This window comes from Myotis yumanensis, unplaced genomic scaffold (genome assembly GCF_028538775.1).
Source record: "Myotis yumanensis isolate MYYU_CA2020_CCGP unplaced genomic scaffold, mMyoYum1.0.hap1 SCAF_4, whole genome shotgun sequence".
NCBI classification, from domain to species: domain Eukaryota; kingdom Metazoa; phylum Chordata; class Mammalia; order Chiroptera; family Vespertilionidae; genus Myotis; species Myotis yumanensis.
Window position 1 is genome coordinate 70,458,223 of NW_027223755.1, and position 22,058 is coordinate 70,480,280.

The window sequence follows — 22,058 nt, forward strand, 5'->3', positions numbered from 1 at the left end:
GGGCTAAGTTTTAATTCAAGCGTAATCAATTCAGAATCGCTGTAGCTTCATGGGCATCAGTTTTTAAAATGTTATTTGAGCTGTTTTCTGTTATCTGGGTATACTGCCAATCCAGGTGAATTCATCTAGGCCCGTGGAATAAATACCAAATACTAGCGAATGACTCCCAAATAAAAGTATGTAAAACATATTTTCCAAGCTCCTGACTTGACTGCTCTGTTATCTATTTTACATTTCCTATAGGAACAGGCATCTCAGTTTCCACCTGGCCCTCCCAGCCTACTCCTCCCCGGGGCCTGCTTTTCTCATCCTACGCTTTATACATACAGCTCTCAGCTGAAAGTCTAGGCGGCATCTTGAGTTCTATTCCCTGGGCACTTCACAGCTAATCCAACTGCAAGTCTTCTCTCTTGTCCTTCCAAATATGTGCACCTCACACCTCAGCACTCCTACTGCCACCATTTCTCTTCTCAACAACCGTCGACTTCCCCAGTGCTCCTGCCTCCCCCCCTCATCACCTCTCCTGTAGTCAGAGTGCTCCTGTAAAACCCCCAGACCCTGTCATTCCCTTGCTTCAAACCCTCCCGTGCCTTCCCATCACAATGAATAAAGTCTGCCTTTCTTACCACGAGCTTAGGACCCCTTGCCCAGCTCTCCATCTTCATCTCTTACACCCCCAGCTTTCCCCACTCCTGTTAAACCACACCGACTAGCTGTTCCTGAAACTTCCCAACCTTGTTCCTACCCCAGAGCCTTGGCACCCACCCTTCCCTCTGCCTGGAAGGCCCTTGCCCTAGCATGCTCTTTGGCTGTCTCCCTCACTCTTTTCAGCTTTCTGCTCAGATGTCACCCCAGGAGAAGGCCCCTCCAAAATGCTCCTTTTTCTTCTGGTTGATTCCCTTCACTCTCCCATGGCCTTTATCTCTGTTGGACATCCTGTTTTCCTGGCTGCTTTGCTAGAACTTTGTCCCCGCTCTGTCCCCTGCACTGTAAACAAGCCATCCATCATAGATGACCAATAAATACTTTTGACTGAGTGACAGAGGGCCTGATCCCCGAACCTGCCTTGTGTCACTTCTGTGGCCCTTGGTCCCTTTTTCAGACCCTGAGCAGATCATGCTGCCACAGCCAAGATCTGCTGCTAAGCTGATCTCAGAACCTAGACTCTTACTCAGCCGCCCCCTCTTGGCCACCGCCTGTGCACAGATGACTCTATAGAGGATGGGGAAGAAGTAGGGCAGCATCCAGCATTTTAGTGACCTCTGAGTGGATACCTGTCAGTCCTCTCTAGCCTGCTCAGTGCCAGTCCACACTGCTCCTATTTCCGTATACAGATGCTTCCTTGCTAGTCCACTCTCCTGATTTTCTTCTTCCTCTTCTCTCTGCTCCTTCTCAATCACTTTCCTCTTCTTTGTCCCTCTCTTAAATGTTGCTATTTCTTAGGACTCTGGGCTCTCCGCTCTTCTCTTCTCCCTTGGTGATCCTATCCATTCCTAGGGCTTCACATTGTCACATGGCTATGAGCTCCAAATGTACATTTCCAGTCTGACCTCGTGTCTAAGTTCCAGCCCTGGATGTCCAGCTGTAACGTGTTCATTGGTACCTGGATATCTCACAGGCAACTCGAATTCAATATGCAGGAAGCTGAGCTCACCTTCTCTTCCTGTCTTCCCCTCAGTAAATGAAACCTAGGAGGCTTCTTCCTCTACTCACCCCTGTGCCCTATCAATTGCCAATATTATCAGTTTGACCAGGAAATGGCTGTAGAACCTATGTTCCGCTTGTCACAGTTTACTGCCAGCGACTAAGACCAGGACACCACCGTCATCTCTTACCTAGATTACTCCTCGGACAGTTCACATGCCACATGGCCCCTATTCCCACCCCACAGCAGCCTGCCTCTGTGCTGCTGTTGGTCTTTATATTTACCTGATAGTCATCCCCTGGTTAAGATGCCTTGTTGGAGTTTTGATAAGGTTGAACGTTTAAACAGGGCTTATAATGTTTTTAATAACCTGTTCTCAAACTGACTGTACTTGTTGGAGTTTCTTGGAACTATCTGCCTCCCTCTTTTCTTTTCTTTTTTTTTTTTTTATTAAATATTTATTGTTCAGATTACATTTGTTCCTCTTTTTTTTCCCTCCCATAACTCCCCTCCTCCCAGTTCCCGCCCCACCCTCCACCCTCACTCCCCACCCACTGTCCTCATCGATAGGTGCACGATTTTTGTCCAGTCTCTTCCCGCATCTCCCATTCCCCTTTCCTCCCCCAAGAATAGTCAGTCCATTCCCTTTCTATGTCCCTGATTCATTATAATCACCAGTTCATTCTGTACATCAGATTATTTATTCACTTGATTCTTAGATTCACTTGTTGATAGATGCATGTTTGTTGTTCACAATTTGTATCTTTACCTTTTTCTTCTTCCTCTTCTTAAAGGATATCTTTCAGCATTTCGTATAATACTGGTTTAGTGGTGATGAACTCCTTTAGCTTTTCCTTATCTGTGAAGCTCTTTATCTGACCTTCAATTCTGAATGATAGCTTTGCTGGATAAAGTAATCTTGGTTATAGGTTCTTGGTATTCAGCACTTTGAATATTTCTTGCCATTCCCTTCTGGCCTGCAAAGTTTCTGTTGAGAAATCAGCTGACAGTCCTATGGGTATTCCCTTGTAGGTAATTGAGTCTCTTTCTCTTGCTGCTTTTAAGATTCTCTCTTTGTCTTTTGCTCTTCTGCCTCCCTCTTTTCATACTCCAACCCTGCTGTCCTAATACATCACATATTTCCTCCCGCCCCCTGGCTTACAAGTCCTAGGGGCTACTGTTGGGCATAGTAAAGCCTCAGTAGATATGTGTTGAACGAGTGTGGGAAAGCAGTGGCCCTGGATTGTAATTGCCAGTGTCCTCAAATTCTGACTTCAATTGTCTTAAAAATGTAAAGGCTTCCACAGTCAAAAATGTCTGTTTTGTTGTGTAGTCCTGTGTGTATGTTTTTCTGAGCTCTGTAGTTTCCAGGGGATTGTTAAAAACAGAACTAAAAGAAGTGTGTGGGGTTCTGCTAGCAAATCACTTTCAATCTGTGCTCTTTGAAGGGCCTTTGAGTTCTGAGCTTAGGAGACGCCAAACAGGACTTGGAACCAAACCGCCTTGGTGACCCAGCGGAGCAGGGCGGCGAATCGGCTGAATGGGCCTCTGCAGTGAGCCTTTTCAACGTGGGCATGTGTGAGCCGGGATCCAGATGTCTGAGACCTGCTGTGACTCGTCTGAACGGTTTATGAAAGTCTCAAACCTGTTTGGGAAGAACGCTTGAACACAAAAGCGTGTTTGGGTCTTGAGCAGCAAATCTCATTTAAAAGAAATAGACAAGAACTTAAGTAAGTTAATAGAAGTGGGACTGTTGGTCTCCCTTGTAAAGAGTCTAAAGAAGAATCGGGAAAGGTTTTTTCCCCTAGAAGATCCGAGTCAGAATTTCAAACCTCCCCCCCTCCCTTTGGGTTGGGAGACTCTGGGTGAGGTGTCCGAGTCTCCCTCCTCCCAGAGCTCCTATCTCTCACTCCCTCAGAACAGGGATCAGAAGGGCTTAATAGTCAGCGCTGAGTCAGAAGGATAAGCAAGCAAGGAATGACACACTTCCTGCCCCGAGTTCCAGGGAGTTTTTATGGCTTGTTTTTCTGTTTTGCTTTGAACATCCCCTAAAAAGACAGGAGATTGCCCTGCCATCTTCTGATTGGCAGCCTTGATTTATTTTTGTGACCTCATGGGATATACATGCTGCCATACATTCTTGTGACTCACAGAGTTTCTAAACTTTTTTTCTTGTTACAGAAGTATATATAGTATATTTATGAACTACACTTTGACAAAAAAAAAAAGAAAGAAAAGAAAAACGGGGGGCGGGGGGGGGCGGGGAAGGTATTCCTTAATTTCACCATGCAGAAAAAAACAAACATTGTGAATATGTCACAGCAGGCTTTTAACTGCATGCCTGTAGTTTTTCCTCTATAAAAATTATATACTACTTAGTATAATTCCTTTGCTTTTATATATTGCTTTGTGGCCTTTGTGAAGCGTTCTCATGTTATTAATTACTCCACAAGATCATTTTAAAAGGCTGTTTTACGTGCCACTAGATAGATGTACCATAGTTCACTTAGCCAATCCCCCATTCGGGTAGTTGGGCTGTCTTGTTTCCACCGTTGGCATAACAACACACAGCTCCCTTGAACTGGAGCCGTCCACACTTGCCTGTTTCATTGGCTGTATTCCTGGAAATGGTTCAAAGAGCGTGTGGCATTTGAAGGTTTTGATCTTTACTGCCACTTTGCCTTTCAGACACTTTTACCTGTTTTACGTTCCCACCATATCATATAAAGTTCTGACCAGGTCCTGGATGGCCCCTACCTATTCTGGTCTTTGCCTAACTCCCAACTCCTTCTCACACCCTTCTTCCCCGTGCTTCCAACCCTGCAGCCACACGGCCTTCTTCCACTCCTTTCCCCGGAGCGTGTCAAGCGTGTGCTGTCTGGGGCGGGACACCTCCGGCTCTGGGGCTCACCTCCATGCACCTCTGCCCCCGTGCGCTCCGTCACAGCCCCCTGTTCCTTCCCATCCTGGCAGCTCTCACGATCTGTCTGGGAGTTATTTGTGGTGGCTTATCTGCCATCTTTTTCTCCCCGAATGTCAGTTTTGTGACAGATGTTTTATTTCCCACTGCGTCCTGAGTCAGTGCCTCACATGCAGTGGGTTCTGGGTAAATACAGGCTGATTTGGTCAAGCGAGGGAAGAACTCGCCCATCACCTATGACTGTGCAGTATAATGGGGATCTCGAGATGTGTATAGTGATCGCTGTCCCTGGAGCAGAACATGCTAGATGCTTAAGAAGGCTTCCAAGTGACAGAGGGAGCCCATGGAGTGAGACTGGCGTCTGGCCACAGGGTCCGGGAAGGCCTCGGGTGGGAGACTGGCGGTGTTTTGTAGCTGATGGTGGTGGGAAGGACCCAGGAGGTCAAGGCAAGCGGGTGAGCAGAGGCCCGGAGGTGGGCGGGCAGGTTGATTCTGACCTTGAGGAGCAGTGCAGATTCTGACCATGAGTAGTTGGGAAGCATTGCACGTTCCTCATCAGAGTGGCAGGGTGAGGGTGGGCCAGAAAACACTTGTTAAACTCAGGTGGGGATGTGCTTTGGGAAGATGTGCCATGAGGGCACCTAAGTGGAAGGAGCAGGAAGGACAGGCCAGGGGAGGGGCTGGACAAGGGGAAGGCAGACAGGGCTTGGAAAGGTCGGGAAACATGAGAACTCAGTGGCTGGGGGTGGGGTGGGTGGAGGGAGATAGTGAAAAGAGTGAGGTTCATGATGACACTGAGGTTGAGATCTGAGACTGATGGAAGGTGAGATATGGAGCCCAGAAGAGGGGCTGTTTGGGGGTAAGGAAGAGTATGTATTTAGTTTCAGCCAGCCCTTTGCTGCATTGGTGAGCATTTTCTAGATTAAACTAGCACACCTGCCCTCCTTTGTCTTGAAGGCCTTGAGTGATGAGTAGATAGAGGGAGACAGAAACACACCCCAAGACAGGAGACTTTGGGCTCCGTTGGCCCCTCCTCTGTAGGGGAGGGAATAGCGGGCCTTGGACACCTCTCCAGGGCACCAGAGGCGAGAGGCTGTTCGCTGGCAGCGCCTGCTCCCCATCATATGTGGAAGGAGCTTGTTTGATGTCAGCTTGTCTTGGGGTGAATTTGTTCCGTTGTCAGGCGGAGGAGGGTGGGGTGGAGGACCGGTGCTGATTGTTAGGTACAGGAGCGAGGGGGCCCTGGGTACAAAGGGAATAAGACGCAGATGGGGTGGCACATTGTCCTTCCCCTGCAAATGGTCAGAACTGCTGTGTGCTTTTCCTGGGGGCTGCGGGAGGGGGGCAAAGAGAAACTTATCTCAAGACAAGGTGTCATTTTTTTATCGCTCTTGAAATTTAAAAGTTTCTGGAAAGTTTCTAAAATTCAAGTTTGGAAATGACCTTGTGGGTCAAACGACACAATGGCAAAGCTCTCTGCCCTCTGCAGAGGGGACGGAGCTCAGACCTGCTTTGTGGGCGTTCTCTGGAAAGTCGTCTTTCACAAAACCACCTTCTGCTACCTGCAAAGCGAGGGCGCGACAGAATCCAATGGACATGAGAACAGGAGACGCACAGATAAGAAGACAGCAGAGCTTGGGGAATGAGTGGCCATCCAGACCAAGAGGAGGATTTGTGATGACAGGATGACAGGTGGGGATGGGATCCAGAAAGGTCAACACAGAGAAGAAGGAGCGGGTTTGGCGATGCAGGGTGGGAGAGGAATTCGGCCTGGGAAATATCAAATGCTGTGTATTAACTAGAAATTCTAGAAATTTATAGAGACCTTTACTCTGAATCGAAGAGTTTTTCTTGGCAAATTGAGGGTTTAATTAATTGAATATTTTATTACTGGGGATCATGTTCAATTTCACATGAAGGTTTGCAGTGGAAGAATGCTATAAATGTCAGGACACTGTTTTTACTTGGCTCAGGAGAAAATAAACCCCAGTCCAGCTCCAGCATAGTTATTGCAGCAGAGGCCCCGAGTTTCTCTGCTCCGTATGCTGATGGGGAGTAAGTGTGAAGAGAGACGTGAGCCTGCATCAGAGGAGACAGACGTGAGTGCTCATTCTGGAGTCCTAACACCGGCTCCCCCCGCAGCTGCACGGCCACGCAGCCAGCAGCCAGCAGCCAGCCGTGTGGTTCCGGCGCCCGCCGTCGGCCTCCCTGAGTGACCTCATTCTCTCGCTTGTGAAATGAGGTTGGATATCAGAGGTCTGGCCAATGCTGCAGTTAGGTGATTCTAAGAGAGAAAAGAGAAGGGCAGTACTTTTGTGTTTGTTTCTGAGTAACATTTCATAAAATGTATACTTGAAACACAGAAACACATTCCGTGTGGTAGCAAGGTCTGCCTTCCCACACGTGTTTCCCGTGCAGCCCATTCGGGGGAGGCCGTGGATGACAGCTGAAACGATGACAGGCTTGAGAAGTCTCACCCCAGCCCTGCCTTTGCTGCCAGTGCTGGCCTACTGCAGCCCTGTTCACAGTTTAATTCACTGCCAGGTGTCCTTTTCATTTTCCAGGCAGTTCCATATTTGTGCTTTCTGTCTGTTTAAACCAAGGACACTTTCATGATATGATATGAAGAGAAAAAAAAAGCCAACAGGTTTGGAGTAAGACACGCCTGGCATTGGGCTGAGGAGGAATATTAAGTTTATGGTGCTCAGTTTCCTCACCTGTGACCAGAGGGTAATGGAGCCCACCTCCCAGGGTTCTGACGAGGACTGAGTGACCCCAGGGAGAGCGTCATGTACGCTGCCCAGCACCCAGCAGGTGCTCAGCCAGTGGGACTTCCCACCCTGGTGGAGGCAGGAGCCATGCACTTTTCTGCCCATGCAAGGCCTCCTTGGGTGAGAGAGGGAAGGTCTGGCTCTGCCATCTCTGTGATAATATCTGTAAAACGCTCTGGAGCACCTTGTCATTCTCAGGCGGTCCTGCTTTCTTTCCTGCTTCACCGATGACGGCTTGTTCCTTGAAGAAGAGGAGAGGGACAAAGAGAAATTGACTCTAGGAGACTCTGGTGGGGCCACAGTTCCAGGGAGGCCCATAAAAGAGTGAAGGTGACCGAGAGTGCAGAAGAGGAGGGTCCAGAGAGAATGATGGGGAATGGGGGAGGGGTTGCAGCTCAAACATAAAGAAAACACCACTACTCTTGGCAGCCCCTTATCGTATCTTGCACCAGGGACTAGGGAGCGTCTTGGGAATGCCAAAGCAGGAAGGTCAAGGTGTTTCATAGACGTTTCCAGTTCTGCCTCTGAGGCTATAGAGTCCGACGAAATAAACAAACTAAGATATCTTTTTCATGCAGGCACATTTCATTATTCTTGTGGTGATTTTGCTGACTGTGTGGCCGATAAGGATGTAGGTGGCTATAAAGGAAGTATTTTTCTTGAGGTTTGTAATAAGCAGTCCATGAAACTGGGCCAGAGAGAGAGTGTGTGCTGTGGAGGTTGCTCTGGGAAGGGAGGGCCTAGCTCTCATGGCTTCTCTTCCCAGCCCTGCCTCATCCTGCAGAGCCCTGTGGAATATGCTCTTTGAGCTCTCTCCCTCTCTCTCTGCTAGTCTCTGGAAATTGGGATTGCCACCAACTTCACTGGGTGTGAGGACAGCAAAATGATTCAAGCAATAGTGCCCTGCTCGGAGGAGATGCCTAGATGATGTGCTGATAACGAATGCCCATGGAAGAGGAGGATCTGGTTTTCTCATAGCCGCCGTCAGTCCCGTGGTTGCAGATAGGTGGAAAAGATATCAGATAAAGTGGACCCAGACTTCCCTAATGAAGGCCCATGCAGTATCGCCGTGAAACTCTGGGTGCCTCTGTCACAGGCAATGCCAGTTGTACTCCCAGGGGTGCGGTCTGGGGGCTCCCTGCTTCAGCTGCAGAGCTGTGCTCCTCAGAAAAGGATGGAGAGCCACGTGTACCTGGTATTCCTGACCATAAGTTCCCCTAACAGAGCTGGATCTGGGCAGATTTCTGGTCACTGGGCCGCCAGGCAGGGTTTCTAGGGCTGGCAGTCCCTGCTGCCTCCTCTGCCCTCCCGGCCTCAGGTGCGGTGATGCCTCTGCATTGGCCACCAGAACGGTTGATCCTTGAATCTTCTGAGACTGTTCCAATTTGCAAGTCCTAGGGAAGCATGGAAGAGCTGTATTCATATCCACAAAGGCAGCCGAAGAGAGTTAGGTACTTTTCACGTAAGGCTAATCTGTGAATTTTGACTGTTTCACAAATCTCCCTGATCTTTAGCCCCGGTCTATGATTCTTCTTTCTTCCCACATAAAGTAGGATGACCAGAATATATAATTACAACTTCCAGGGCAGCTTAAAACAGCAGACTTTGAATAGATCTGAGCATGTAAGACCCAAGCATTCTGGTCTCAAGGACAAGAAGAGGGAGGGATGTCTTAAGGAAATGATCCCCTGCCCGATTGGTAGCCCATCCAGATGTGCTGATGTGTAGTTGTTTTTACTGGATGCTGTACCACTCTTCCTCCAGCAGCCCCTCCCACAGCTGTACTTTGCTGCTCCTTCCTCTCCCATTGGTAGTGGACGGAGTGGTTCCTGGTAGCCACCTAGCCATGCAGCTACCTCCGGGGACACATTTTAAGGAAATGTGAGAGGCCCGTCCATCTGGTTATTTCTGCTCTTTGCACATTGTAACTTACCCTTGGACTTGCAACTGAATCAGGGTTTGGGAAGTCTTTGTGCTTTGGAAACTTGCACTTCCAGGGGTAGTATTCTCTTGGCATCTTCTTTGACCCTTAGTCCCTGATGAATTCCTAGCATTAAGGAGCCCGTCAGAATTTGGGATGATAACACAAAGACACGTAAAAGGGTGGTTTCTAGGTTGTAAAATTCAAACCATTATGAGTTAGTCACATGATACTGTAGGCTAAAGAAAATAAGAAATGTATAGTATGTTTGTAAGTTGATGTTGATTTGATATCTTTTTCAGCCTTCTTTCCAAATTAGTAGTAGGCATCAATGAACCGAGCCCACTAGATTATTGCCTTTCACTTGGTATCTTTTCTGCTGAGTCCCTGGTAGGCTCAAGGCAAAGTGTTATTGCTTCAGTGGATAAAAATGAAATCAAGAAACTGACAGGTAGAAGAGGTAAGACAGATAAGTCACTGTAGTAATATAAGGACAACGTGATTAGGTACCCAGAAAGTGTTATCAGAATGCTCCAGGGAGCTGCCATGGGGTTGAAGGAGGACACTGAAATCCTACATAGGTGGAGGGGATACTCAGAAAAAGGCTTCAGGGAGGTGGTGCACTTGAAGCACATCAGGCAGGATCTTACGTGGTGGGGATGGGAAAGGGAAGGATTTGTGGGTGGTGATGACTGTTAAAGCGCCGGTAAGTACATAAGCTTCTAGAGTTCTATTCAATAGTGCCTGTGCATATATCTGTGTGTATGTGTGTATATATTGTGTGTGTCTAGGTACAGTCATATGTACATTTTATTTTATTTTTGTAAATATATTTGTATTGATTTTAGAGAGGAAGGGAGAGGGAGAAAGAGAGAGAAACATCAGTGATTAGAGAGAATCACTGATAGGCTGCCTCCTGTACACCCAACACTGGGGATCAAGCCCACAACCTGGGCATGTGCCCTGATCAGGAATCGAACCATGACCTCCTGGTTCATAGGTTGGCACTTCATCACTGAGCCACACCAGCTGGGCTTTTTAAAAAATAAAAACCTTGTATTCTCTTCAAAAATGAAAGACCAAAGATTTTAAGTAGAAGCATTGCCCAAACTCTGTTCTCTAGTTCTGAGAACAAGAATACCTCCGAGCAGTACTTCCTATTAATAGACATTCATGTTTATACTGGCCAGGTAGGAATGAGGTGTTTTTTGATTTTCTTTTGTCCAGGCATCTATGATTGGGGCTACTCCCTTTTTTTAAAAGTATGTTGAAACATTAGACTTCCTGTTTCTGCTTGATTTTGAAAATACCTCCTGCTCGCCTATCACAGGTAATCTCTGTGTTCTTGTGTAGCCGCGGTTTACAGGTAGCAAGTAGCAACCAGCCCCTCCTCACTGGGATGTGGAGATCTATCTGGAGTCACAATTAAAGGCTACCGAATGCATTCCACTACAGGTGACGAAACCCAGCTCCCAGAATAACAAGCAGGACAACTTTTAAAGTGTCTGTTGTTGACCAGTGTCTTCTGTGCATTTGCGTGGTAAGCTCACGGTGGATTTTTCTAAAGGACGATATAGATTTTTCTGAATTACTCTCGGGAAGGACGGACTCTTCCTGAGGTTGAGACAGATGCCATAGAATACAACAGGGTGGCTGTGTGCGTTCCTCCGGTTGGTGTGACTCTGCCAAGACTCTGTGAGGCTGTCCTGATTGACAGGGAGAAAATGCTGAGACTAGGTGAGTTAAAACTGCCCTCACACTAACTTGGATTTAATGTGCGTGACGGAACCTGGTGGAGAGTTCAGATGACTAAGTAACCTGGTGTTGCCTACAAGGGAATGACTTTTGGTGGCAGCTTTAAAGTGCTTGTGTTCAACAAATCATGGCTTTTCTTTTGCTGTGACTCTGGGTGTGGAGAACTGGTATTAAGCTGAGGGAGGTTTGACTATTGTGGGTGGAAAAAATGGCATCTATAATTTGCATGTAGACAGTTTCATTTGTAGACAAATGAAGACTTGAGATGTTTCAGAGATGGGGCTCTGAAAAGATTGGATAGCTTTTTCACTTAAAGTTTCTTCTTTTTTTATAATTTCCACAAGTTTATTAACTCTAAGGCATCTCCGGTTGCCAGTGGTCTGGTAGTGGCAGTAACGCCATGTGATGGCCTGCAAACTCAAGGATGTTTATTTCTGTTCTCCCATTGTGTAGATGTTTGTCAGAAGATCCCTGCTACCATTTCCTCTAACAGCCAGTAAGCAATTTTATCCTATATATAAGCCCTTCTTGTACTTTTAAAATACACCTTAGGCTTGTTTTCAGCCATATTGAATGCTTCTACAAGTGTACTTAATTTTGTTAAGGCAAATTTGGAAAGTTTTTGAGGATTGAAATAAAGAGAGCATTTATACAATTTTTTCAAGTTTACGTATAATATTTATTGAAGTTTATCTGGAATTTTCCTGCTCAAAAAACTTTCTGGAGCTTAAATCGAATGTTAGAAAGGAACTGGAAGTGTGAAGACTTAGGTGGGCGTTAATAGATCTAGATTCTTGACTCATTAACTGAATGCTTGTCAGCTAAGACTATTATTTCCTAGACCCATGACTTCTTCTGTGATACAGAATGTGGTCACCGGCACATCCTTTGTGTTCAGTGTTCATTTGCCTACCAGATGCCTGGAGCTGTGCACATGATTCTCTGTCAGCTTTCTCTCTATACGCATATAGCCATATTCTATCTGATATATAAACATGGTTATGTGTCTATGACTGTATATCATGGCACATATGCAGTTGGGATCAGAGCCAAGTTTGGCTGGGAAGGTTTTATAGAAGAAGGGGATTTTGGGTAGGGTTTCAAAGGGAGGGGGAGTTATATACTTTGGCAGAAAGAAGAAGCATACATAAAGCTTCCAAGGCTGGAGTAAGTCAAACACATTCGGGAATAAGCATGAACCATTTCAGAGCAAGTGATACATTACTGGTTGAAGAAAGCCAGGGCTGAATGTGAAAAGGCAAGGGGATGAGTGTGGGAGAGAACGGGGGTGGGGGAGAGAGAGGGGAGGACTGGGGGAGCTTCTCTAGTCCATGTTGTTGGAAATTGTCACCCTTGGCCATGGTAAATGTACCCTGGCCATGTTGCCATCTAGTGGAACTGGCCCAGATGCACACAGGAGCATCACCCACCTCTTCTCACTTCAGGTCAAATTAATATGTGGTATTGGAGGTAGGGAAGCTTACTACTCTTTCCGCCAGGGTATTTTAGATGAAGAATTAGCCTAAGGAGATGGATGTAACCATGTTCTCCAAAATTGTATTAATTTTGCCTTAGGGAAAAAATGGAGCTGAATACCAATAAATATATTTAAATATATAGAACACATTTATCAAATATAAATAATTTCCCATACATAACAATTGCTGAGAGTGCAGGGCATACATGGCCCTTTGGCTCAGGGCATGGAGCGTGTGGAACCCAGCATTGGAGAAGTTCTGCAGTGAAGTGAAGGCATAGCCCATCTGGCTCTGGGGTGGCTTGTTATTTCATGTGGTTACAGAGTCCATCCTGGTACAGTGGTGAAAGAGGAGAGCCCTTCACATGGACCCCACAGCCCACAGACCTCAGAGCTGGAAGACACTGTAAAGAGCTGTACTTAGCCTGGCCGGTGTGGCTCAGCAGTTGAGCATCGACCCAGGAACTGGGAAGTCGTGGGTTCGATTCCTAGTCAGGGCACATGCCCGGGTTGCGGACTCAATCCCCAGTGAGGGGCATGCAAGAGTCAGCCAACCGATGATGTTCCTCTCTCATTGATGTTTCTATCTCTCTATCTCTCTCCCTTCCTCTCTCTCTAAAAAAATCAACTTTAAAAAAACATAAAAAACAAACAAAAAGAGCTATACCTGCCCTCCCTTCCACCCATCCATGCATGTGTCCATTCACCAAAACTTACTGAATTCCTGTTATGTACCAGGCACTCTTCCAGGTACCAGGGAAATGCCAGTGAACAAAGCAGATAGAAGTCCCTGCCCTTGGAGAGACAACCTTCTGGATAATAAGCAAGCAAATAAGTAGAACATTCAGAGGTAGAGCAGGGGAAGCTAGATCAAAGGAAAACTAAGCTAAGATTTATGTTAGCTACAGCTTTTAAAACAAGGTAATAAGGCTTTTCCCATGGCACACTTTTCTAGCTACCTCTGGCCTTTGGCACCTGTATCCTTGATTTTTCTTTTTTTACTAGAGGCCGGGTGCATGAAATTTGTGCATGGGGGTGGGCATCCCTCAGCCTGGCCTGCACCCTCTTGCAATCCGGGACCCCTCAGACATCCTTCTCGCAATCTGGGACCACTGGCTCCTAACTGCTCACCTGCCTGCCTGATCACCCCTAACCACTCTGCCTGGCTGCCTCATCGCCCCTAACCGCCTCTGCCTACCTGCCTGATTGCCCTGAACCACTCTGCCTGCCTTCTTGATCACCTCTAACCACTCTGCTGCCTGCCTGAATACCCCTAACTGCTTGCCTGCCTGCCTGATCACCCCTAACTGCCTCAGCCCCTACCACAACAGCTTCATCCAGAAGGATGTCCGGAATGATGTTCGGAAGATCGTTCAGCTGTCTGGTCTAATTAGCATATTATGCTTTTATTATTATAGATATGTTCTGAATTTTTTTAAATATATGAATATATATATATATATATATATATATATATATATATATATATATATATATATTAGGTGGGATACTGTTAACGGAAAAGGAAGGACAAGATTTCTTTTAAGCTGAAAGGGGGATAGGATTGTTTTGTGTGTGGGGGGGGGGGTGGGGGGAGGATTTGCTATCGTGTGTCCTCACTGAGAATGTTGAGAATGTGCTATTAAATTCATCTGAAAGATGTGAGGAAGCCAGGCCTGTGAGTATCCTGGGGAAGAACATTCTGGGCAGAGGGAGAACAGATGCAAAGGCCCTGAGGTGGGAATGGGTGTGGTATTCCAGGAAAGGCCAAGGGGCTGATATGAGGAGGGAAGATGATCCAGACAGGTGGTGAGGAACCAGAATAGGTGGCGCCTTGTGGACAGTTATAATGAATTGACTTTTACCGGGCAGGAGATGGGCTAGTGTAATCTACTTTTTTACAAATGAAATGTAGGACAACGAAGAAGTCAAGTCAGGTGTCCATGGTTATTCAGCGTCCTAGTGCCAGAGCTGGGATGAGAACCTGCCTCTGACCCCGGCATTCTTCCCACCACCCTGCTGCTTGGTAGGATGTGGGCCACATACCGGCCCAGACTTCCAGGTGCAGTGGCTCCTCCAGCAGCTGTTGCAGCGGTTCATTCTGGTTGTTCCCCAGTGTGTCCTGCCCACCTTACAGAGGAGCCGCTGCAAACGTAAGAAAGGGTCAGACCTCTCATCTCCGAGGAGTCCCCTGCCAAATATTGCCTTTCTTTGTTTTGATCTGGAGATAAATCCTTCTGGTTTTCTAAGTACTATAATCTCATAAACCAGAATCTACAATCTTCTAAAGCCTCCCTACGTTCATTGCTAAGTTACTTGGATACAGTTAACACAAGATAAGAGTGACTGATGGTTATTAAATGCAGTTTGACCTGGACAATTTTTGCTCAACATTCTTTGTCTTCTTGCTTTACTGTGAGTCAGTTCAAGCCTTTGTTTTTCTTCCATTCCTTTAAATCTTATGACTGTTGTCCTCTGGACACAGGCCAAATCTTCTAATTTCACTTTCTGTCGAAGGTCGGACTAGTGCTAAGTATTGAGAAAAATAACTCTTTGCTGTTACCTGAGTCACCCCCTCTCCTCTAGTCACCCATGGCCTGTACTCTGTGGACAGAGTAACGCGAGGTATTTGTGTAAGGTTGTCCCATCTTGTGGAGAGAATTAAGTCATCCCTGACTCTCTTGCCTCTTCTGTCCCTTTTTCCCATTATGGATACCTCAAGATTTACATTAGCATCTTAATTTGCATTTAGAATTGTATAGCCCTTTTTCTGTGTGGTTTTTTTTTTTTATGTTCACTTGTATACATTGTCTATAAATGAGCTCTCAAATCCTGGGGTTAACATTGATTGGCGTCCTTTGGTATCAGTACTTCCAGTAGTTAGTTCTTCATCTACCCCTAGATCATGAGGGCAAAGACCCCCACAGTCCTTTGCTTGTGGTCTTTGGGAGAGTTGTCCTCGCTGGCTTTGGGGAGAACCTGAGGAGGAGTGCTTGCTGGGGGAAATTCTGTGATCAAAACTCAGGACAACAAAGCAAATGCAGAAATGCAGGTATTTACCTGGGAGTTGCTACCAGCAGCAAGGAGGCCTTAAGAAAACTTGACAAGAAACATTTCTTCATTTCCAGCTTATGAACAAGTGTTTGCTACATGTGGGTGGTGGACCCCGAGAGTGTTCAGTTACAGGTGCCTGCAAAGACAGCCTAATTAAAATGCCGACCAATTTCCCCAGCTTCCAGCTTCCAGAAAGTCATTCTGTTGGAATTCAATGTTTCGGCTGTAAGACTGCTGAGTGGAAGTGCAGGAAGGCAGTGAGCTGTGCACTGGGTGCCTTCCTCAAAGCAACCCCAGGTGGACTTCAGCATATCCTAAGGCAAGAAGCTGGCCTGATCCTAATAGCCCAGTGCTGCCTGTTCCTACTTAATAAGTTCCTACTCTTCACAAATGTGTCCCTGAGCGCCTTACCACACACCTTGGTTCCTGGGACAAATCCCAGGGCAGGCCTGACCTGGCTCCTGGCTCCTGGCTCCTGGCTCCACATTAGTCTGGAGCTTTTGCACACCTTTGCCTACCTTACAAGTCTTGCCCTGCCTCCTGTCAGGAAGGTGGCCACCCCTTTGTGGCAAAGATATCCCCACACAGGCCCCTTAGGAAGCCCATCCGGGATGGTGGGCAGTATCATGCTGGGAGTGGAGGAGGAAGCCCAAGGAGTCTGGGCCTGTCTCTCAGGCTCTCCTCCCTGCCTGTGCCGCTGAGATTTCTCAGCAAACCCCCCTCCCCTGGGGGCATGGCTGTCAGTTACCTTTGCCATCAGACAGGCAAGCCTTGGCCTTGCAGGAGAGGGGCTTCCAGACTGCGCTCTGGCCTTTGTTAGGCAGTGAGCTTGAGGAAATGGAGAAGAATGGGCTGGTCATGTGGTGAAGCCGGCAGCAACATTAGAAGTCCTCGTTAGCTGCACAGGATGTTATATCAGTTAGGGCTCTTATGCAAGAGAGAGAAACCCAGTGTAGACTGGCTCGTACGAAAGAGAATTTTTTATTAGCTTACATAACTAGAATGAGTTTTGATTTAGCAGTTCAGTGATGGCAAGAACCCATTTCTTTCCAGTCTGCCCTCTGGTTGAATTTCATCCTCAGCTCACTTCTGTCCTGGTGGTTAGATGTCTACAGCAATTCTAACTTCTTATCCACAACACTCCGTCCAGAGGGAGAGAGAACTGACTTCCAGTGGCTCTATCACAGGAGTGAGTGACCTTTTCTAGAAGCCCCAGAAAATTTCTGGTGTCTCATTGACTCACACTGGGCCATCTGCTTAGTCTTAAGCCAGTTTACTGACTATAGAATGTGCTGTGTTGATTGGCTTAGGCTGGATTGCCTAAACCAATCACTATATGGCTAAGGGGATGGGAATACTGTCTGAGTTAAAATGGTCAGGGCTTTCTGGCCGGTGTGGCTCAGTGGTTGAGTATCAACCTATGAACTAGGAGGTTTTGGTTCAATTCCCAGTCAGGGCACATGCCTGGGTTGTGGGCTCGATCCCCAATAGGGGGCAAGCAGGAGGCAGCTGATTGTTGATTCTCTCTCATCATTGATGCTTCTATCCTTCTTTCCCCCATTCTTCTTTCTGAAATCAATAAAAACATTAAAAAATTAAATGGTCAGGTTGAACCTGAGAGCTAGGGGTGGGGGTAGTTTCCCCCTCAAGCAGCACAATGCAGAGGAGGGGGGACGGCAGTGATGGCTGGTCAGCTACAGTGTCTGCCACAGGCTTCCGTTCACTGTTTTTTCTCTGTTGCTTCTGGTGACTGGCTATGATATAACACTGTGAGCGGAGCCCTGCATATTGGATTCCACCCCTCACCCCTCAAGACAATGACACAGATGCTATCAGGGAGACCAAGGACACATACTCCAGGAACTGCGGATCAGGAAGGGAAATTCTCAAAAGTTGATAAAGTATCCCCAAGGTACCTTAGACCTGGTCTGGTAAACATTGAACAATGAGAATAAGAACTAGAGAAAATTATTACAGGCAACCTTTAACCTATAGTAATTATAAGTCCCCACAAAACACTGAAGTCCAATACCATTTTTCTTTTAAAACAGTGTAATACGGCCATATGTCCCTGTAAAGCAGCAGTTCTCAACCTGTGGGTCGCGACCCCTTTGGGGGTCAAACGACGCTTTCACAGGGGTCGCCTAAGACCACCGGAAAACACATATATAATTACATATTGTTTTTGTGATGAATCACTATGCTTTAATTATGTTCAATTTGTAACAATGAAATTGGGGGTCACCACAACATGAGGAACTGTATTAAAGGGTCGCGGCATTAGGAAGGTTGAGAACCACTGCTGTAAAGAGTATCCCTACCTTGTATAGATATGAGCTTAATTGCTATCGTTGATTATTTTACCTATCTTAATTGGTATTACCAAGCTCTGCATAATATAAAGACTTTGAAGCTGCACACGAACAAACAAAACAGGGCAGTCAGTCCTATGGGGCTTGATTTCATTTACCCCAGACGAGACTCCTAGGAGACTGCTGTCTGGGGCAGGGAAGGACTGGGACAAGTTCAGAGGGCTCTTGAGGCGTGAGGAACATGGTGATGCAAAGGAAACCGCCACTTTTGTCATGGGTAAGTTGGGGCAGAAGAGCAAGCAGTTTATCTTTGCAGATGAAATTCATGATTGGGGTACAAGATTACAAACTCAGAGCCTGTCTCCAGCCCGGCAATATTCCTTGCCGTGCCCCTGCGGGAAATGCATGCACAGAGGGCCAACCAGGGCAGAGGAGCCTTTCATTATGGGTGGGCTTTGACTGAAATCCTAACGATGACCTTGAGTGAGCTAGACTGTCCATGTGCCAGAAATCAAATCCAGGAATACTGGGCTGGGCTGCAAAAGGACATTGGTGCTTAAATGCATGCTGTGTCCCAGGGCGTCTGGCTGCAGAGAGAACACCTCCACAGTGGAGGTCTTGGACATCTAGTTCTAGTCCCTGTGAAGACACTTGTAGGACAAGCCTTTGAGCATGTCCTATCAACTTGCTCAGCCTAATTTCTCATTCATGAACAAGTGTGAGGAATAAAGAAATAAAATGAGAGGGTGTGATAGGAAGTGTAATAAGGAACTGAGATGGGGTTGAAGTAGGGACTTAAATCCTCTGTGCCAGGACAGACAGACAGACATACAGATGATGGCACGGTGCATTGCATGCTGCAGATGTCTTAAATAGCCACCAAGTGGCTGAATGGCCAATTGCCCCAAGTTGAGTGTCATTTTTTGGACACTACCGATACTGCAGTACAGCCACACCTCCCTGAATAGCAGGGTTGTTTCCTTTGCCAAGCCCAGCTCGGATTGGATTTTGGCTGCCAGGCTCGTGTTCTGTGACATCCAGATGTCAGGGATCTTGTGGGATCAGTGTACATGAGGCGAGATCAGAGAGTGACTCTGGCAGATACTTCTGTTAAAAAGTGGTTTCAAAGCCATGGTCACATGGCTGATTCTGAGACTGATGAGCGCCACCGGTGTTTTTGGTTTCCTCTTTTGCTAAGAGTCTGATTGCCAGTGGTGTTGCATGCTGTTGTGGTTTATCGTTTTTCAGCCATCCTGTTGCTCAATAATCCACATGTGCTCCACTCTGAAACGGTTAACACCGGAGCTCTACCTGAGTAGGAGAGAAGTTATTTGTTTATTCTTATTATCAGTTTATATAAACCAGTGGTCCCAAACTCAAGTATCTGCAGGAACCAGGCAAGAAATACGACTGTGTACGTAAGTGGTGCTTTGTCTGATCAGGGGCCTGTAGCCAACTTGCAGAGAATGGGTCCCATCTAAAGGCATTAAAGTTCAGGTGAAAAACAAAACGTATCTGGCCCAAGAAAACCCTGTGAACTGGTTTCAGACCTAAGGTTACCAATTTGTGATTCCTGGGCTATCTCATCTGACTAATCAGCTATCGTTGTTGTGTTTGCTCAGCTTCAGAGATGCCAGATTTTATGAATGTGAGCCTTTTGTAATTTTGTTTTTATAACACATTTCAGCTTTTTACCTTAGATTAAAAGACTGACTATTGTTGGGATAAGTGGTAAAAACCATAATTTTTACCCACAAATTGGAAATACTTCAAAAGAAATAATGTCCTCATGAAAATCATTTCTTTGGTGCATGGCCATTGGAGGTTGAATCAGTTTGGAGAAGCAGAGATCGAAATCTCAATCAAAACAATTCTGAGGGTTTTACATCATTAAAAAATTGCATCACTAAAGATAAGGAACCCCAAGCATTTGAAACATATACTTCTGCCCTGGAAGTTGTCTGCTGAGTATATACACTCCTTTTTGCCTTTTCTTACTGTTAGCAGGGGTGGGGTTAGTGACCAGGGTGGAATTGGAAGTGGGACAAGCTTTCTCAAACTTCCAGCCCACCCTACACTTCTACCATGAGTGCCATGAGTGAACAAAGAAACCAGGGAGTTCATTTATTCTTAGATGTTAGTCACCCATGGGACTTTCTGCCAAGGGATGCTTGGATTTTTAAAAGAATCTGATGGTAGAACAGAAAATAGGGCTTAGTCCACAGTACCACGTCTCCAATGAGAGTACTTCCTGTCGTGCTGAGAAGATGATTGGAGGGTTGGGAGCCTCCCGGGTAACGCCTTATGTTGCCTTGCTTCCGGTAAGGCCCACTGGACTAGCACGAGCCACTGAGCATGGAGTGGGGTTCAGCTTCATTCTGTTTTATTTACATTATTCAAACTCACATCAGAGTCCATGCAAATTATTGCAAATGTGTTTCTGTAAGGGACTGATGGCACCCAGCTTCCCTGTGTCTGGTGCTGGCTGGTGGAAGAGTTCTGGGAATTTAAATATTCCTTCAGCACAGAGACTCAAAGCTGTGCTAAAGTTGTGTTCTTTTGACAGTGCTTTCTCTTCAGAGTGCTCTCAACTTGTTTCTTTCAGTGAGATTTTATCAGCCAATAGTCCACCAGTCCTTTCTGCAACTCCTTGCAATTTGGCTTCTGTCACCAGTCATATTACTAAATTGTCTTCCTCAAAGCTCCCCAGTGACCACCTGGTCATCGTATCCATTGGCCTTTACTTTAGCCTTTCTTTCTGACTGGTGAGTCTTTCACCCATGGACTATTACACATGCTGCTAACTCTACCTGGAACCACTCTTTCTTCTTTTCCCTCTACCTCCTCTTCCTTGGCTAATTCCTGTTCCTCAAGTCTTAGCTTCTTTCAGGAAGCCTTTCATGATGACTCCCTTCCCCAGGTTTGGTTTATGAACTTGTCCTATGAGCCTTCATAGCACTCCATACTTTTCTGCGATTGTACTTAACATACTATATTTTGTCATACTCTATTTTAGTTAGTGTCCTCCCTTCTTCCCCGCTGTGCTATGGACTCTATGAGGACAGGTACGTGGTGGTTTTATCTATACCACATGCCTTGTGCCTATGCATGGCAGATGCTCAATAAATATTTGCAGAATGACTACCTAAATGACAGTGACATCTGAACAGTAACGTCTACATTTCCTGTAGAGCCGACAATGAATCTCTGGTTTCCTCCATCAACCTTTGGTTCTTCCTAAGACCTCCAGTCAGAAGATGTTGGATATTGTCAATAAAGAGCAGCTTCTGTCCCTGAGGAGGAAGGCGGCTTTCAGGAAACCCAGGCCATTCACATTTAGCCACTTCATGACTAGGGAGCAACTCTGTGCATTGCTTATGTTAAACAGTGATGGCTACCTGTCAATGAAACCAAAGGAGAGATGAGTTCTAAGGGCTCTGACTACCAACAGAGTGGGTAACACATCGTTCAGGAGACCAGGCTAATGGGTGATAATGATTTTACCATCATCGTGGAGAAAGAATCTGAATATAACTGATTGGCAACAGTAGGGAAACATATACTAAGAGTTAGAGGGACTGATAAATGCTGTGTAGCTATAAAACTGTGTAGAAAGTACTGTACTTTCTGGGCCATTTAAGGAATTTCCAAGGTAATTTTAACAATGTGCAGTTTCACTTTAATGATCTTAGAACCTAATGTCCCTCCTCTCACCTCTGAGAACATGATTCTGCTATATGACGGGTGTGACATCTATAGATCTATGTATGCAAACAGGCTTTCTAGAGCATTTAAGAGAATTGTGAAATCCTGATCGTATGCATCTTCTTGTCTCTTGAAATTGGATAGACATTGTTGACTGGGTGTAATGACAATGAAAAAGGACAACTTTATTAGACAAGGTTTAGTGAGCAAAAAGTAGGTTCATATCTAAATTACAGAATAGTGTGATTAATAATATTAGTTTGTAAAAAAAAATGATCCGTAGCCTTTGTTTAGTGAAGATTGCTATGCAATCTACTTTAGGAATATTTTCATCCAAAACTGTGCAGCACTTTCTTGAAGAGCCCTGGTTATATGGGAACCAGTCTGATAGAAGAGGCTCAACCGTGTACCCACACTGGTTGTCCTGCTCAGACCTCAGACTCAGGTGTGTGAAGTGGAACTCCTCCCCTTCCCTCCTGCCACAGCCATTGCTCCTCT

The 22,058-nt window shown here is 46.2% G+C and overlaps 1 protein-coding gene across 4 annotated transcripts in view; it reads left to right on the forward strand.

The window, feature by feature from the left end:
* The window catches only part of TNFAIP8 (TNF alpha induced protein 8), a 117,483-nt gene that overhangs the window by 43,766 nt on the left and 51,659 nt on the right, over window positions 1–22,058 (forward strand). Inside the window, exon 1 of one of the 4 annotated variants that reach the window (XM_070412519.1) lies at window positions 10,657–10,797. The exons of 2 other annotated variants lie outside the window; for them this stretch is intronic. Coding sequence is in view for 1 of the 2 variants with exons in the window: in XM_070412515.1 (XP_070268616.1) it covers window positions 10,982–10,994 (13 nt within the window). In the remaining variant the exon portion in view is untranslated. One more of the 4 variants, XM_070412515.1, reaches the window with a different exon arrangement.